The sequence below is a fragment of the Anopheles maculipalpis genome, chromosome 3RL (genome assembly GCF_943734695.1).
Source record: "Anopheles maculipalpis chromosome 3RL, idAnoMacuDA_375_x, whole genome shotgun sequence".
In the NCBI taxonomy this organism is placed as follows: domain Eukaryota; kingdom Metazoa; phylum Arthropoda; class Insecta; order Diptera; family Culicidae; genus Anopheles; species Anopheles maculipalpis.
In genome coordinates this window covers 78,585,693-78,603,459 of record NC_064872.1, presented here as the reverse complement: position 1 = coordinate 78,603,459, position 17,767 = coordinate 78,585,693, and the positions used below count along the sequence as shown (strand labels likewise).

Genomic DNA, 17,767 nt, shown 5'->3' with positions numbered 1-17,767 from the left:
GATGCTGCCTCTTCGAGTTGGGGCATTTCCTCGGGCACCGAACGTGGTCTCGCAAGCATCTCGATTTCGATGCGGTTCACGGTGAATTGAATAAATATCTCGCCGGATCTATCGATGCGAACGAAACGCAAGAGTTCATCCGAGGGTCCAGGTAAGTCCCCAGGAAGTCAAGACCATCGTCATCGAGCTGCGCACCACACCTGGGTGGTACACATTGAGGCCCGGTTGTTTGCATAGCGATTTGGGATGTTTTAGCAGAAAGACGCCCGTTCCCGCCCCGAAGCGATGGCGAGCTGGTTCGGATCATGTCAATTTTGAGCGAATCGTACGATGAGCTTTCCGAATATTGAGCGATCGCGATGCTGTGTGGATGCTGTTTGGTGGATGTGAAAGTGTCGTGTTTTCGACACAGATGTGTGGCTTCCGTCTAATGGAAAGTGCGGATTCGTTAGAGCAGCACGTCTTGTACGTGGTAAACCGTTCGTTCGGTGAGGAAGTGCAAATGCTTTTACACAAATGGGTAAATAGAAAACGTGTTTTACACAGGGTGCATTAAACAATGACATCCGTTGTGCTGGGTGGCGTAAAGGTGGTCTTACCAGAAATGTGTCCTTAATTTGCTGCTGTATATTAACGACAGACAAAAAAAACGAATGCTAGAATGTTTTTATAAACAAATTGCAAATAATTAAAAATATTAGCATGTCCGGTGACCGAGATATCGATCCTGTTCGAATTCAGAGGCAATCCAAAGCAGGGTCGACTATTCAGCAACGGGTAAATGATGCCAAGGAAAGTCAGAATTCCTCTCGAGGTTGCAAGTAAAATATGAAGGTTGAGCAGTGTAACACAGCCCTAGGCTTGGTCAGTCTGAATAACTTACGTTTTTAATTTGATTTTTCCACATTTTTGCTAGTATTCAAGAGTTATTTGGAGAGGGTTAGCTCTGACTATCCCACTGCAGTTGGGATAGTCACCTAGCAGGTCGTTTTAAGCCAAAAAGAAGAATATTCATTTATTTTTCCTAAAGCTTTATTTACTCTAATAGGTCTTAAGACATGCAGATAATGATTTACACTCACAATTTCTGCATAATTTCTCTACCAAAAACAAGTTTTCACCAAACAAAAACCCACCATCCTCCACTCAATAAATCTATCGCAATCAGCACAATTGTTTGTTGCACCGTTTCTCCAAATTTACTTTTCAAAACGATCCATCTTTTCGTTAATTCTGTCCTCCCCTTCTAAACATTATTACTGGTGACAGTGCTCAATTGGCGCTATTATTGCTTCATTTTTCATTTCCATTAAAAAGCGAGCACTAAAAAACAACGCAAAACTGTCATACAACTGTCATTTGGCAGGTGACCAGTAACTTTCGCCCACTTCAACACCAATAAAAGCTTTACGTCCATAACCTTAAACTTAACCAGCCACCGGCTCACTGTTCAAGCTAGGGAATATTCAGCTTCACCCTGTACGGGCCTGTACACCCGATGGAAAGCAGTGCGAAATGATTGGCATTAATTTCGTACCTCATAAACAATGCTCTTGTTTCTTCTCGGTTTTCTTCTTTAGTTTATATCCAGAAAACCTTTTACCAAAGGAACCTCCCGAAATTTGTTGCTTTTAACCACGGAGTAATGCAGTGAAAGAGAGACGTGGAAATGGAAACGAATTAGATGAACTTTTCTACTGCACCACCAGCAGTCTGGGGCGGCCAAATGCGTATATTTGGATTAATCACCGAATCTAGGCAAAAGAAAGCGCTAAATGCGTTAAGCAAAATCTCATTTCCTTGCGCTGTACGCTTCTGGTTTGGACCAGCAGCAGCACTACAGTCCATCGTAAATGGGCTCGCTTTAATGAACATCGCGAAAGAACCGCTAGAGTTCGTGTTCACCCAGACTTCACGGCTACCGGTCGATCCCGCAGCCTAGGTGAAGGGATTCAAAAACAGGATGGACCTTATGGGATTGCTGGTTCGAGGGCGAACAACCAGACAAGACTCGCTGTACTACACGTACCGAAATTTACGCTTCTCTGCATAATTAAGCCGTTTCTGTGGTGAATCTTCTCGGCAATGCGGCACTTACCAACACTCACTAGCCGTAGCTAACGAGAAAACTAGTGTTTGCCTCGTTCGATGCCCTAACACTAGCGCAGGCGAACGGTAAGCCGATGTAGCTTGTGCAGTCGTTCCGAGAGCGTTTAAAATCTGCAGCCGCGCACGCTTCAAGCGTAGGTTTTAGTTTTCAATTTTGGGACCCACATACCGGACATGATGCCGGGGTAGATCGGCCAACTGAAACTGGGGCTGGAATGGGGATACAAAATTGAATTACTCCCGTAATGGTGCGTGAAGATCGCTCCTGTATTTTTGTTTCTTTTTTTTTCTCTCTCTCTGTCTCCACTCTCGGTTATTTGACAATCGATTTTCACCAGTGCAGTGCACTCACATTATGGGAAAATGGAGGGACACTTTATGTTTCAGCAACCGAGATTGACCCAATTTTATTGGGTGGTACATTATTGAGCGTTTGACAAAATTGGTCAAACGAAGAAATGCTTCTGGGAGGTGGAGGCGCATACATGTTGCATTCGATGTTGCTGCTGCTACTACTGCAGACACACGCCACCCCAAACCTACACAGCATTGTGCGTGGTAATCGATGCAAAATTGTTCCATTTTTCAGTTCCGAAATAAAAAAGAGCATTATCCCTCCCTCTTTAAGTTGGGAAGGTAATTTTGGGAATTGGGTCCCAATAAAGCGAGGTAGAGTAGAAAGAGGAAAAAAAACTGAAAGGCGTCAAAACATTTCGCCCTAAACATTTGGGATGAATCTCGCATTCGGCTAAAAGCTGGGCGTGGAACGAGCTCATTTTTTTGCTCCCATTTTTTTTTTATTTAATTTCATTGCTGTCTAGTCCATTTTACCCAGCACAGCCGGTTGTAAGTAATGAAATGAAAAAATGCCTCCCCAATAGATTTAATCATTACTCACTTGGTGACTAGAAGTTTTCCTTTTTTGCCTTTGCTTATTTTTCGATGGATTGTGTTAAGTTACTTCGCAGGTGGAAAAAAAATCACAAGGCGCATATGGCCAAAATCGCAATAATCATTTGAAAATTCACACTTTAAAAATGGTTTAGAGATTTGGAGGTATAAGAGAGAACAGACAGTAGGAGATTTGTATAATAAATGTTTTTCTCATGACCTGCAAGACTGGGAAAGCATCAAGAGTGGCAGGCAGTTGTTTGTTCGTTGATGAACCTCTCCAAAAGGTACTTGTTTGGGTGAGCATTTTATTCCGTCTCGTTTCCTTTCGTTGCAATCGACAGTTTCAGAGTGTGCGGTGATCTTTTCGAAAAGGAAATTCCTGTCCATTTGGCCTATGGTTAGGTATTGTTTTTCGGTGGCTCCATCGGTCGACACCGCGCAAAGCTTGCTGTTGAGGTAAGAGAAGGAGCCACAAAGTAACTAAGAATGAGAAATTGGAACTTGAACACTTCTTCGTTGAAACCACCAGCCTGCAAGTGGATCTGGTACTTCAGTGCTCCAGCAAATATTTCGTTCCAACTTCGGACATCGAAATCACCTGTCGATTTGATTCCTACCTGCAGTGGTTGCCTACTTAAGCCCTAGTAGGAAAATCGTGCCGATCGATTTAATAAACGTGTGAAAAAGCTCGCCCCAGTCGGCACTCGCGTCTATTCTCGACCACTTCGCGCATCACCCCTTCGGAGGTTAGGGCCGCCTGACGTCTAATAAACTTCTACCTATGGTCAAGAATCTCACCCGTTGTCGATTGCGGGTTATGACCCCCCAGACTAACTAACAAGCTGTGGTGAAGTGTAATTTTGAAGGGCAACTCTGCGCACATCTGAAGGGATGGGACGTAAAGTAATTGGAGCATATTGTCTCACATCATTAGAGATCGGCTGAGCCGATGAGAATTTTCACACCTGCCCTGTTGGATGGAGCATTAACGGATGTGTGTGCGTGTGGATTATTGTGTGTCCAAACGAGTGTTCGGAGGCCGAGAGGATGAGTGTAAGTTCATAAACACCACTCATAAACCGACACCGTGGCGCCTATGTTCGATTCGATCGCAGCGTGTTGGCAGGTTGATTCATTTAAACGTGCTGGCCTTTATTCCCCCGGGGAATAAGAAGATCTCATTATGGAGCCAGATTTTTTTTCGGCACCAGTCAATACGCATCTTCTACGCTTCTAATAAAATTATTTGTTGAACAATTTGTTACCACTAATGAGCGTAACGGCACACCGGGTTGTGATGCGCGTTGATTGCTGTTTAAGAATGGAAGAAGAATTGTTCCCCATTACGTTAACCCTGGATCTGACTTCTAGGATCTTCACAAGTATGGTGATTACGCCCATCTTCACGTCTTCATGTCCAGATTAATCCTTTATGGTTAATAACCAGCGTCCAACAAGTGGGTAAATTCGTTTCCAATAACTTGAACCCTCAGGAAGAAATACTGAAATAAGTTGCTGCGTATTGATTTCTATGGCTCACTTTACCGCTTGTCTCCTCCCGTGGGGCATAATTTAGCGCTGAGATGCGGATGTGTGCCTTTAATTAGGCAAAGGTAACATGGCTTTTCGCTAACACATTCCTTGTGGTCACGCGTATGAGCACACATTCCACACGCGTCAATCGTGTGTCCGCCTCGTCGTACGGCTGGCAAACATTTATCATCGACAGAAGCGGAGTTTTTGCTAGACGACACACGAGTTGCTTGCATTTGCACAAGACTCATCTCATTTACCGACAGTCTAGGTCGCCTCTTGCAACAGTACACGCGAACGTCCGGAACACTGAAACGCTCGTATTCTTCGGCTGGAAAATCAATTTCCCGTTCGACCCAGAACACGTACCGCGATTCTGTTCGCGCATTGGAACGCAAATTGTTGTAGGTCTTTCGCCCATTTCGCGGATTATAAAGCGGATCGCTGTGTAAACATGTGCTCTTTTTTGTTTTTGTGTTGCTCCTATTTCCCCTGTCGGCTTTTTGTAGCATGTTTTTCCACCTTCGGAAGAGTTTTTTTTTTTGCTGAATGAACTTAGTGACCAGACCAGCTGCGCTTTACTTCATGCTGCAACTAGGGTGCATTTATATGCAATTATATGCGAAACATGAGAAGACCTCACTTCAGTATCCACAAGCAAACACGCGATCACGGCTCGATCCTCAACAACTGAGAAAGAAATTTCAAACAACCTTACACTTCCAGCCTCTCGCATGGCTGTCCGTGTTACCGAATCGACGTAAACCAGATTAACACATATGATCCGCTCACGATCATGGTCGATTATGAGTCGGCCCAATAAAGGCGAAGAAGGGCGTCTGTGTGCGTGTGTGTGTGTTCTGATTATTCGATTATGTAGCGCTCCTTGAACCCACCGGGAGAATGGGATCCCTACCAAGCAGAGCAGTCAAATAAAATAGTCACTTTACACGCATCATTTTCCAATAAACAACCCAGTTGCAATAGTCCAGGGCCATTGAAACCGTTTTGTATCGATTTTGCAACAAGAACATGCACGCCGTGTCTTCAGTGGGTCATCGGACGTCACCGAGAATGGCAACATTTTAGCTTTAATCCTGCATCCTAAGCGTTGGTTAAGCTGTTAGGTCTACATAACCCTTAACAACCGTGTACGGACGGCAAACGAACCACACACCAGTGGGATGCGGTCTAGCTTACCGGACACCGAAACAACAACGTGCTCGGAGCCATTTACGATCGCATTAACAACGCAAATCGATCCGCAACTGGCCGCAACGAACTAGGGCGTAGAGCAGCGTATCTCTCGTGATCGGACGACATAAATAGCGTCGTTGTCTAGCGTTCTATCTTCGTTGGCGTCGCAAAATAATAGCACATTGGCATGCTAACTGTGTTCGGGACTGTGTGGGGTGGTTCGGGCAGCGGCAACTCCCGGTGATCCAAGTGTCATGTTGTTATGCAGAAGCAGCCACCTTTTAGCAACAAAGGTAAGCAAAGGTGGATTAAATTTCCCGATCAGACCGTACACGGGCTGCGTAGGCCCAATGACTTCCGCTGGGGTTTGGGGGTTGAGAGAAAGCTAGAACTTGAGACGAACGTTTGGTGATACACATTTAGCACATTAACGGTCAAGGTAAATTGTATAAGCAAGCGTTCGGTGCAGTACACCAGTTGCCTTTCGAGTGGACGAGATTGTAAGTCGTTTAAGATGGCTTGCCTTACTGTTACAGCGAACGATTTTCTTGTAAACGCACATTTTTTTTTTCGATATTGAATTGGGGCAATATTTTGATGCTAGTTCAACAATTTAAAGTGGAATTTAATAAAAATCACGTGGGTTGTATCAGTATTTTGATAAACAACATTTTGTTCACGATGGGCATAATATTTGGGATCTTCCAAACAAGAAATTTTGAATTAAATTAGCAGCATTGTTAGTCGTTCGTTACATCAAAGAAAATTTTAACTGTTCTAACTTTCAACTCGGTAAAAGTTTATGTCGATTATTTCTCAAAAAAAGTTTTATTTTACAGCAAAATTATATTCCGAAAATGAGCTAATAGATTAGAAAACCGATACTTTTTAAGAACTTATTTTAATCTTTTTTATGTAAACATTTGATGCGATGTGCTTTAATGTTTACTATAAATTATAATACTGTGATGCACCATAAGCTTATAATTATTACACTTAGTGTATAAAGGCATAATTACCCAAGAACAACGGCGGTTAAAATATCTGGAGCACACGAGCAAGAAGCAAAACTAACGATCACATTGAATACATTTGCATACGATACTTTACTACGACCCTAGATGGAAGTGTCCAAAATACCTAAGTAAAGAAACAGATCGTGTTGTAACAGTGTATAAACATTGTTTCAAAAACCAAAACAAACCCCATCTCCATTACATACATGATCGCACCCATTACATCAACCACAACAGCGATTACCTAGTTCTCATCCTTCTTCCTTTCATTGTAAATCAAACATTTATTTACTTTTCATATGTTTCGTATCAACCGCCCACTGAAATGCTGCTGCTGCTGCTAGCAAAACATTATATACCGCACAGCAACAAAAACAAACAAATAAAACAAAACATTCAGCGAAAAACTGTGCACGAATGAGCATTGCATCACACGAGACGGGATTTAGTGTCTGCTATTTCCTGTTGCTTAGGAAGACTAGGTTTCCAAAAGAAAGTGTGAAGAGGCGCGAAAAATAAACAAGCAACGTGTGCGAGATTAAATTACCTCTACGTTTTTTCAGACGTGGTTGAGGCCTAGATTGTACGATTTTCGGATGATGTCAGCGTCAGGAGACTGCACGGTTCCATTGTAAAACCCCGTTAAGGGCTCAGCTTGAAGTGATGTTTTAATTGCATCAAATTTATAAAGCATATCTCAATTTATGAAACCTAAACCAGTTAGCAATCAATAGTTTGTTCATAATTTCATACCTAATTATGATATGCAAGAGAAAATTACTGTGTCTAATCAAATGCTACCCCTTTATGAGTAAGAAAGTATTTCGTTCATTATTCGCTGATCAGCTACTAAACGTTTCTTTATGCAGATCATGCTCAAGAGAAACAGCTAAATGATCGTCATATTTATGGTAAAGCTCTGCTACTCTCTCCCACCAGCAAAGAGGGAAGAAAAATCTTGTTCCAATAAGTCGTAAATTGTTAAACGCTGAGACCATTTGTTTGATCATTGTTTACCCTTCGTTAACGGCATCCCATTCCGATGAAGCTCTCGATTAATGGTACAGCAGCAGCAATGGAAAGATTTCCTTCTGGTAGAAAAATTGACACCTTCCTTTCACAAGATGACTGCCGTCATCAGCCTGTGGAGGTTGTTTAAAAATGTCAAGTTCTCTGTGCTTCTCGGTTGATTTTTATAATGTGTGAATGCAGCTCACACATTAGTGAGAGAAACTGACTGAGCGTCTAGCGTCCGAGATTACTATTTGATTACGGTGCTAAGAAAATGTCTTAATCTAGAAAACCTCCTTTTCCCTTTTCAATCTTTTTATCGCTTACCGATCGTTTTATTCTTTCTCTAAATATGGTCCGTTAGTGACTCCACCCTAACGAGATCACATTGGGAGATTCGTCTCTTTCGGGTTGAGAAATTATACCAACCGAGCCGGCAGCAGAGATTGGGACAGTTTAGGCATTATTTTTGGAACGTGGATCACACCGCTAACGTGTCGATGTAGTAGCGGAGGATGCTAAACCATGTGTTGTTGTCCGATCGATTAAATATAGATCAGCCAACCTAGGGCCCTGATTGAGTGGCACGCGCACAGAAGGATCGAAATGGGCTAACCACAGTAAACCTATATAATTAGTCCCATCCGGTGCTCCCGGCTAATTACCATAAGCATACAAACTTATGTGGAGCGTGTGCATACACACAGGACACACTTCTTGTCGATTTCCGCACACTTTCATTATGTCGCTGGTGGTTTCTGACTGGCGAAGGCTTCCGCAGTTGCAACGCACCGTGGCAAATTGATTGATAGCAATGAAACAGACTGCATTTAAATCAGGACCGTCCTCACTCGCCCAGCCAAGGTTAATCGTAGCTCACCTCTTCGGATCGCTGTCGTTGAGCAGGTGTGATTGGCGGCCGGGTGAAGGTTAATGGTAGTGCTTTTTCCCTGCAGCAGGGTAGCGAGGTTCAGATCAGAGCGGAGTTCTGCCTGACAGACGTTGGATCGGTCGACGACAGACTACGCGAACTCGTTCGAAGTGGCCACGCTTCTTCAGGTTCTGGGGTAGCAGTTTTCACTTGTGTAGCAATAATTACATGCACGCGATTTCTCCGTGTTCGCAATGTTGCACGATCCAGCTACGATCCAGCAAACAAACATCGTTTTACCCGACTGGAGACTGGAAAGAAATTCTTCAGAATCCTTGCGTCCCGCCGAACCTCGGTGCCACGCATCTAATTCGTAGGTTTTATATCGGCACCCGTTTGGTGGCCCTATGAATGCCCATTTACGGGCCAATTCTTTTCCAACTACTTGATGCTATGCTAAACCGTCTAGAAGAAAAGTTCTTGCAGCTCAGACACCTCATTAGGTACAGGTGGTGTACCTTCGTCATTCAGCCGTCCATCAACACCATTTCGAGTCGGAAGTCTTAATAAATTGAATTCATTACAGGTCGACGGCGGAGAACCTGCCGCCCCAGCTTTAAGCGTACGCTCTACTGAACCGAAAGGCATCAGCGTCTGCATGCGTACGCATCACGTCACGCTTCAACGCACCTCCGATGATTGCAGAACAGTATCTACCGACCGTACGCTGACGGAATCTTAACTGATGCTTTGCGAAATGACTAGCCAATTGCCGATCGGCCGAGCGATCCAATCGATCGTTTTCAGATGACGCTCAATGACAGACCGTTCCGACCGGCATCGGCAGGCAGGTAAACATCATTGGCCGCGTAACGAACGCTTTCGCTAACGCCCAATTACACCGGGCGATGGTCGGGCCGTGGTGCCGCTTATCAAACAACCAGTAGCCTGAACGGATTCAACAGTCCACCCCAACCGATGATTGTGCAAGAAGTCACAGCCGTTGCAAGCTCAATAGAGCGATGCAAGTCATCTAGCCACATGCTCATAAACGTCGTTGAGGTCGGGGACGCATTCAGGCGTGTAATACGCAAGCACCATAAATAGAGCCGTAAAACTTGAGCCTTCCTCACCGTGTGTGAGGTGTGATGCTTTTTCGATGATGGCAATTAGACTGTAGACGAGCAGTTTGAGCTGAGCCAAAAACAGATAAATAGCGATTGCTGGTGCTAAGAGGCAAAATTACTTAAGCAGTACATTGTGGGCGCAAAATTTATCGCTTCAAATTGGAATGCTCGAAACGCACAGTATCGTAATCGACTGGCAAACTATCTGAGCACATATATCATGTCACAGAATAAAGCCATCAAGGAGTTCACACCGGTTAAGCCTGATAGGAAGCGAGACCTTAAGGTGTGCAATTCTAGTACGCAAAACAAATGTGTTCTAGCAGAGCCCTGCAGTCTTTAGGCTTATATCAACATCTACTTATCGGTTCTAATGCGTGCCCGGTTCGAGAAATGACTTCAACGATAAAACAAGCGACGAACAGAACAGTTATAGGGAGGGAATAAATTTTGCAAGGATAGGAAGATATGTTACAAACACTTTACGTGGTAACTACTTCCCCGAGCCTGAAGGCTAGAACATTCCTTTCCTACCTTAGAAGAAACGTTTCTTAATGCTTACCCACTTAAACCTCCCGGGCTGTTGTACGAGAACGCACGCAGCTGGATCATAATTCATATTACCCTTGATAGCGGGCGCTCGGACCCTGGCTAGACTTGAACCACAAGTACCCACTCGATCAAGTATCTTTCTCCTCTGGAGTGGCAAAGCGAGCTCGAACCTCGATCTCAACGCAACGCGGAAGGTCACTGGATGTGCGAATCTCGCTTAAAGACATTCTCCCGTTGCTGCTCAGGTGCTGCGTGTAGTCGCCTGAATATTATCTCAATTAATAAATTTCCCAGCAGCAGAGTGACAAGCGGGGATTCATTTGAGCTTCTTCCCTTAGTGGTACAGGAACGAACGCAAGAGTATGTTCTCTTGTGAGTTTATTTTTTTCAGTTTTCAAGCCCCATAAAACCTATGACGGATTAGACGGGCGTGTGAGATAGCTAGTGGGCAAGGATTTGCTCTTGGTTCAACATTCGCTAACGGGCTCGCTCCGATATCCAAAGCCTTTAATTTATCGAAGGATTATCGGTGTTCTGGTACGGGCACTTTCAAAGGGAACCAAGTTCAGGTCAAACTGGCCTCAGCCAAACCACTGGTTTGGAAAGTGGAAAGCAATAAACATGATAACATAATTAACCCAATCAAAGCGCTTATTGTTCGTGGTACGGTTAATCATGAGGCACTTTATGCTACAATACAGGCTCATATGTAGTGACGTTAAACAAAAAAAAAACAAGAACGGGATATTTTTGCTTACGCACATATGCATTCGGATCCATTTGCAACCGTTCGTTGTTCAAAGTTGCTCAACCTTAGAAAGGATCTCCGTAAATTAACTCCCGATAAGCATTGTCTGGCACTGGAAGTAAAGATTGTTAATTACGACTACCGTGTGCTCAGCTCGTTTTCAAAACGCCTCAGCTAATGTAGTTCCATTCCCGAAAAAAAGCGAACCCTCCCCGAAGGGAATGGGCCATTTCGCTTAGAGGCACACCAGAGAAGTAGGCACGATATAAAAACAACATCTTTGGATTAATAACAACAATTTGAGCCTGTTCGGCTCGGTGTGTACTTTTGGCTCGGAAATTTAGACGTATATGGACCGTTCTGGTGCTATTCTCCAACGGAGCTGGCGCTTTGCACGTTAATCCGTCATAGTTAAAAGTTCCATCGCTTTTGTTGCGCGTTTTCGAGACAAGTGGAAAGCAGGTCCAGGTGATGTAGCTGCTTCTTCCAAAATAGCAGATTATCCAAAAAACGGTGCCTGGTAATGGCTTATTGTACGGCACCGTGTACTCGGGTAATGTGGCGATTAATGTGATTTAAGCTGTGGCTTTTATGTTCCGGCAACGGTATGGATCCGAACAATCCTTGTTTTTGGACGCTTCAGGTGGCTTCTATTTTTATGAATGCCGTTCGTCTGTTCGTCGAGCTGTGCAGCTGTGCGTATCCAGCGGGCGGGCAGGTTGTTTGGTTGTCTTAATGCGGTTAACGAAGTGGATTTAACGTCTTCGCACCATGTCAAATGTTGTCCGACGGAAGGAAAGGTAGACGAACTGTTACTGCTGCGTACCGAAACATGGGGAAGGTTTGGAAGAGTTTGTTCTGAAGCAAGTAACGTATATTTAGCTAGAAAATTTAAAAAAAAACGGTGTCAATTTATTTTTCTTTTTTTAAAATACTTTAATATTTTTTTACTTGGTCGTCAATCACGAAATTAATTGACTTTCAAATTGACAGCAAATGATGTGGAGTCCTGCCTGAAATAATCTGAAGATCCTTCAAATTTAAGCGTTTCAAAAATAATTGAGAATATTGCATATCGATTTAACAAAACCTAATTGGATCTCTTCTATCATGACATGAGCTTTTTTCCAATTTAGATATCAAATGAATTGCTCACGCAATTGCTACTCTAATGGTGGTACATTTAACACCATTATTCTATCTCAACACAACCCAACCAAAGTCGCGTGCGTCGAACATCTATTTCGCCCGGAATCTATATCTAATAAGACAAATTATTCATACGATTATCGCGGTAAGCTATTCGAGGCATAAACCACACGTCGACATTCAATTGCTACCGCCACGTTCGTAGATCGTAGATGGAAATAAATTCCAACCTGATGAGGATAGTGATTGGAATAAGGATCGCAAATTACGGAGCTATATTATAGATGATTCATTTTTTAAGAGTAATATGTGTGCAAACCTAAATCTCTACAGGTCTTGCAGACCATCCTAGCCATTGAACAGCATCGGTGGCATATGAGGGAGATGCAGCAAATAGTACGATTGCGTGTTGTAATGGAATGGGCGTAATAGAGGGCGCCCATATGCACGAACGTGTGTTCTGGAGCTGGAATGCAATCTCATGCAAGTCCAACAACACTTCATGGTTCACAGTTTTTTTTACCAATTCGCTTTTCACTCGGTCTCCCTTTTGTTGTAGACTAGAGCGCGCACCCTGAGCATGCATAGAAGCGTACAGGAATGTAATGACCAACGCCAATGCTGCACCGGCTACCACTGACGTTGAACTTTGCGCAATGCTGGCAGAGAAAGCTGTAGCCGTGTTCGGGACGGGTAGCAGGCGGAGCAGAGGTGGAGAATTGTAATTGATTTCAGAACCGTTCTGGCGCGTTTCGCTCGGTAAACTTCCAATTGAAATGCGCACCGAGCGATCATAATCACTCTACTGCTGATGATGCGCACCCGCCTCCATACCATGCAGCAAACCATTGCGCGATGGGTGTTCAATGTGGAATTTGGAATGCAGATGCACTGTCGGGTCGGCTTCCAGAGGGTTTGTAGGGAGGCTGGAAACAATTATGTTCCTTCCGTAACATTAGCTTATTCGTTTTATGATTACGGACGCACAGGCCAAGAGGAAAACCCGAAAAGGAAGACTGATTATAGTTATTAACGATGAACGACAACAGTTTTGAAAAATGAGCCTCATAATAGAACGGTGGACTCCCTAATCGTTTTGTCCAATGCTACCAGGCCCAGCGAACAAAAACGACACCCATCTCCCACCCACTTACCTCTAATATCGTCCACACAGATGCCGAGATCTTCCCGGTAGGTGCTCAGGTGCGGCAAACACTGACACTTGCACTCGATGCCCGCATCCGATGACATGTCTGTGTTGGAAGAGGCAGCAAAATAGCACGAGATTAAAAAACAATTTGTACTAATAATACACTCGCTGGTGTCGCACAACACCTAACCCGGAAGTGAACCAATAAAAATTGGGAACCAAATAGATCACACCTAACGGGGCTGGCACAGTGCGTCACGGTCCCATCCCCGCCCATCAGGTGGATTTTGTTAAACCTAATTAAACTGTCATTTCGCCTTACCAATTTCTTTGATGTGGTCCGTACTTCCGGGGATACGGTGCGGTCCGTTGACCGTACCGGTGCCGGTCCGATCGCCACCAATCGATAGTTCCGCCGTACCGCTCGACAACCCCACGCACGTATCTGTGTCACATTTTTCCGATTCTGAAACGGGGGAAAACGATACATTTTTAACCGTTCAGTATATTGTCATCGTCGGTGTCGTGTGTTAGTCGGTACAATTCTGATCGGGGTTTCGATGATGAATCGAGCTGATGATGCCCCCAAAAAATGGGGCTATTATTGTGAAGCAAACAGTTGGTAAAGAGTCAATATTTGTCTATAGAGGTATGGTAAGAAAGCTCCCATTCATTGTGTTGAAAGTGCGTTTGGAAATTGATATGTAATGAGGTTCAAACCAGCCCAGTTCGATCGAAGCATTTGATGCTGAGTGTACCGCACAACGCCACACCATCACCAGTGCCAATATTGCATAACCGATCGTGACCATTGCGTGCACTTTGGTCGCATTTCAGATAAATCAATTTACTTTTTCCAACGCCATCAACACGATCCCCTCTCACGCAAACAAACGCTCCCACGTTAGTCACATCACTAGCGACCTCTAGCGGGCGACTTAACTCTTCAAATAAAAAAAACTGGACCGGATACACAGCGTTCCTGATGAAGAGTTGCGTGTCATTTTGCACCGAATCGCGTGCACCATTAGCTAGATGAGCCAGATCCGAGCGACAAACGAATCTCTCCGACAACATAAAAAGAAGCATTAAATAAAAACGCAACTTTGCTAAGGTGACAGCATGATGGCAGGGTGTCATCGTATGTGTATGTCTCAAGGGCATCCCGGTGGTATGTTACTTACCAAATGTATAAAACAGATCACCACTGTGAAGACGCGTCAGGTTGGAGATCCTGCTCGCCTCGGTTAGGCCACCCATTCGTTTAAACATTGGTGGACCTCGCCCACCGTACCCGGGCATTGGACTCTTGGCCGGTGTTGCTGCCGCATCACATCCAAACCCGGTCCAGCTGATCGCCAGCAACAGCGCCAACAGCAGACATCGGCCAACTTTCGTCGTACGTGTCGGTAATGCGGTGTAATTATCACGTCCAGGTTCCGACCGTCCATCGGTGTCCGGGTGTCCATCCCGGACCGGGTGACGGTATGTACTGCCCTCGGCATTACTTTTGGGCGCGAGGATCATCTGCCGCGCCATGGTCAGCAACCGTTTGCTGCCGGCGGTGGCGGCTGTTGCATGGTTCGCTGACTTGCCGGTGATCATTCATCTACACCACCGATGTATTACGAGCTGATCCTTTACTGTGCAAAATCCTGCAAATGCTGTACACAAAGAGAAAAGAGATAAAACGCAAAAATAAACGATCAGTAATAGGAAGCATTGGATAGAAGGGGGTGCCTAAACAGGTATGGGCAGAAATTTGTTCCTCAGTATTATAACACATCTACAATACGGCACTGGACCGTCATATTCAATTGTAAAATAAATATTATAACACATCTATTTAATTCACGTAATCAGAGGGAAGAGGAGCGCACCACAAAGTAAAGCCGACAAAACAGCAATAAACGGAACAATGCCTACCAAAGACACTAAATACCGTTTTGAGAAGATAATTTAAGATCCATCAGCTTCTGCGGATGCCTACACCGGCTGAGGATCGACGTACGGGAGGCCCTAACACTCTCCGCACAGGTCGGAGGGCCAAGTTCATCGTCAGTACCGGTAGGTTCGATTTGATTAATGAACGCAAAATCCCGTCGGTCCTGCTGGAGGCTTACGTGCCCTAAAGCCCAGTTGTAACCGTTCGTAATTACTCAGATGATTTGGCAAAAGTGTTTGTGCGCTTCTGTACCCTGGGATGGGAAATACCGAAACGCTCTTTATAGAGTCATCAATTTCCCGTCGAACACACATCCCTCAATGGTTGATGAACTTGTAAATTTGACCAACCAAGCGTAACAATCTGCCATCTTCTTGGCATCTCTTTTCTCCAATTTTAATGTGATCGATCTGACGCCGATATCATTTTTCCCATGGCATCTTTTTTTTTGCTGCAGGCACACACACACACAGGCATTAAATTGTCATGCAGATTTAGAACGCTCGCCGAGCTGTACGAGATCTAGATCAATTAAGATTATGTAAATATTAAATTAGGCCTCCCAAAGAAACCCACATTAAATCCGTCTGACCAAGGTGTTTGATTAATGAACGGGCCAAGTGAATGCTGTTGCGCTTTGGTCGAACTTTCTGATGCCACTTGGGAGCGAGGGAGAAAAAAAGCCATGAAGATCCAGAACAAACACGTAAAGCAAACTGGATGAATGGTTTTTTTAAAGGTTTGTTGGAAGAAATTCAAAACACCTGTCTTGTTTAAGACATCTTGTAGTTTATTTATGTTTTACTTTTTTTGGTTCAATGTTGGAATGTCAATCTGTGCGACTGCGGTGCGTTGGCGAGCGCCAAAAGTGTGCCAAGATGTTTACTTGCGATTGACGAATGAACTAGGAAATGTCATGTTGCTGTCACTTTTCACACAAGCTACGATTTGTTTGCATGGCAGACAGATGCGATTAAGTATACAGTTGAAAACAATAACTAGTGGACTGATTGCTTTATTTACTTATTATTCAGAAGGAGGGTTTAGGAAGGTGAGAGAATTTTTTTTTAAAGGATTGGAAGTAGTTGCGTCATTGACAGGACATTTAAGATGTAGGTTGTTTACGTTAAATGAAAGACAAAGAACAATCCTAAAAAATGAAAGAAAGTTGAAGGACAAAACAATTTTAATAAACGACGATTATTTAAAGTCTTGTTACAAAAAAGTGAAGATAAACAACCAGATAATAACCTTCTGGTCTGTACCTCTTTTCATATACGTTCGTTAACAAAATGTATTGGCCACAGCGCTTCACGTTTAATGATAAAGCAATATCAATTATCAAAAACAGGCCCTTGCTTACATGCACATTAGTGCGATAAATCTGACAACCAGAAGTTGACAAATTGTAGTAAATAGTATGCGCGAACAAGATTTTTATCATCCGATTAGTACCGTTTGCATAATTTCTCCTCATTAAGCGGTACGTCCACCATACATCTTTGGGTCCGATAAGCAAGCGGTGCCGCTGGCGACTACAACTTCAAAAAAGCTGTCCGCAGATTTTCTCTATAAACCCGACAGGATGACATTGCACGTTCACTAAAAGCATCCGCAAGCTATGGTGAAGATAAGAAGCCATTAAATTATGTCAAACCTCACACGAATCGGTTCCGCTAGTACCGAAAGGATGCGAAGGAGAAACTGTTGCACTACATCGTTGATGTCGCGGATATCGCCTCGGACGTTCATGTTTTCTGCAGCCGTCCGATGTGTTTGACCGCTCTAAGTATTATTGAATGATTGCCAGCGGCTTGATTTCACCTGTTCCCAAACCAATCGGTCGAAACGGAACGGCTAGCAAGCATAATTAATTAGTATTTTTGAGGCAAACGCACAGCGAGGCGTTACAATCCAGCATCAGACACAAGAAATCATCAGCAGCAGTTATACCGTCAGCATTTAAATTGGTTCACATCTGATTTAACGCATTTTTGGGGGCCTGCTGTTTACGACGCCCTTTTGCTCGCTACTGATTCGTGCGAGCAAACAGTGAGCAAATGATGGACGACCGTAACCTCAAAAGCTTGATCACAGCTCGACGCATTGTGTGAGAATCGGAATCGGCAAAACCGTCGTGAGACTTCTTCGCTATCTTAGCATCTCAATCTTTTAATTCCATGTTGGCGCCTTCGATGTGTGCTTGGTTGGTTGAAGTTACGTTAATTTCGGTTGTAATGAATTCTTGCCGTTTTAACGAGATTCCACCCCGTTGATACCGGGGTTCGATACACTTATGCCCGAAGGGAAATATGTTTTTGCGAATAATATCTGATTCGGTTAAAGTCATCTTTCTTCAGGAGGGAAATAAATATCGATTCTCAGAGTTGTTAACGCTTGCCACATTTACGAGTAAAAAGCTTTTTTTCGCTGTAACTCATGAACATAAATTTTGATGGACATTA

The 17,767-nt window shown here is 43.9% G+C and overlaps 1 protein-coding gene across 1 annotated transcript in view; it reads right to left on the bottom strand.

Moving 5' to 3' along the window:
• Positions 1-14,962, bottom strand: part of LOC126561023 (uncharacterized) — a 39,180-nt gene extending 24,218 nt beyond the window's left edge. Inside the window, exons 1-3 of the mRNA XM_050216972.1 lie at positions 14,542-14,962; positions 13,680-13,823; positions 13,362-13,460 (exon numbers count right to left, since the gene is read on the bottom strand). Of these exons, the coding sequence (XP_050072929.1) occupies positions 13,362-13,460; positions 13,680-13,823; positions 14,542-14,962 (664 nt within the window). The remainder of the gene's footprint in view (positions 1-13,361; positions 13,461-13,679; positions 13,824-14,541) is intronic.
• Between the last annotated feature and the right edge of the window lie 2,805 nt (positions 14,963-17,767).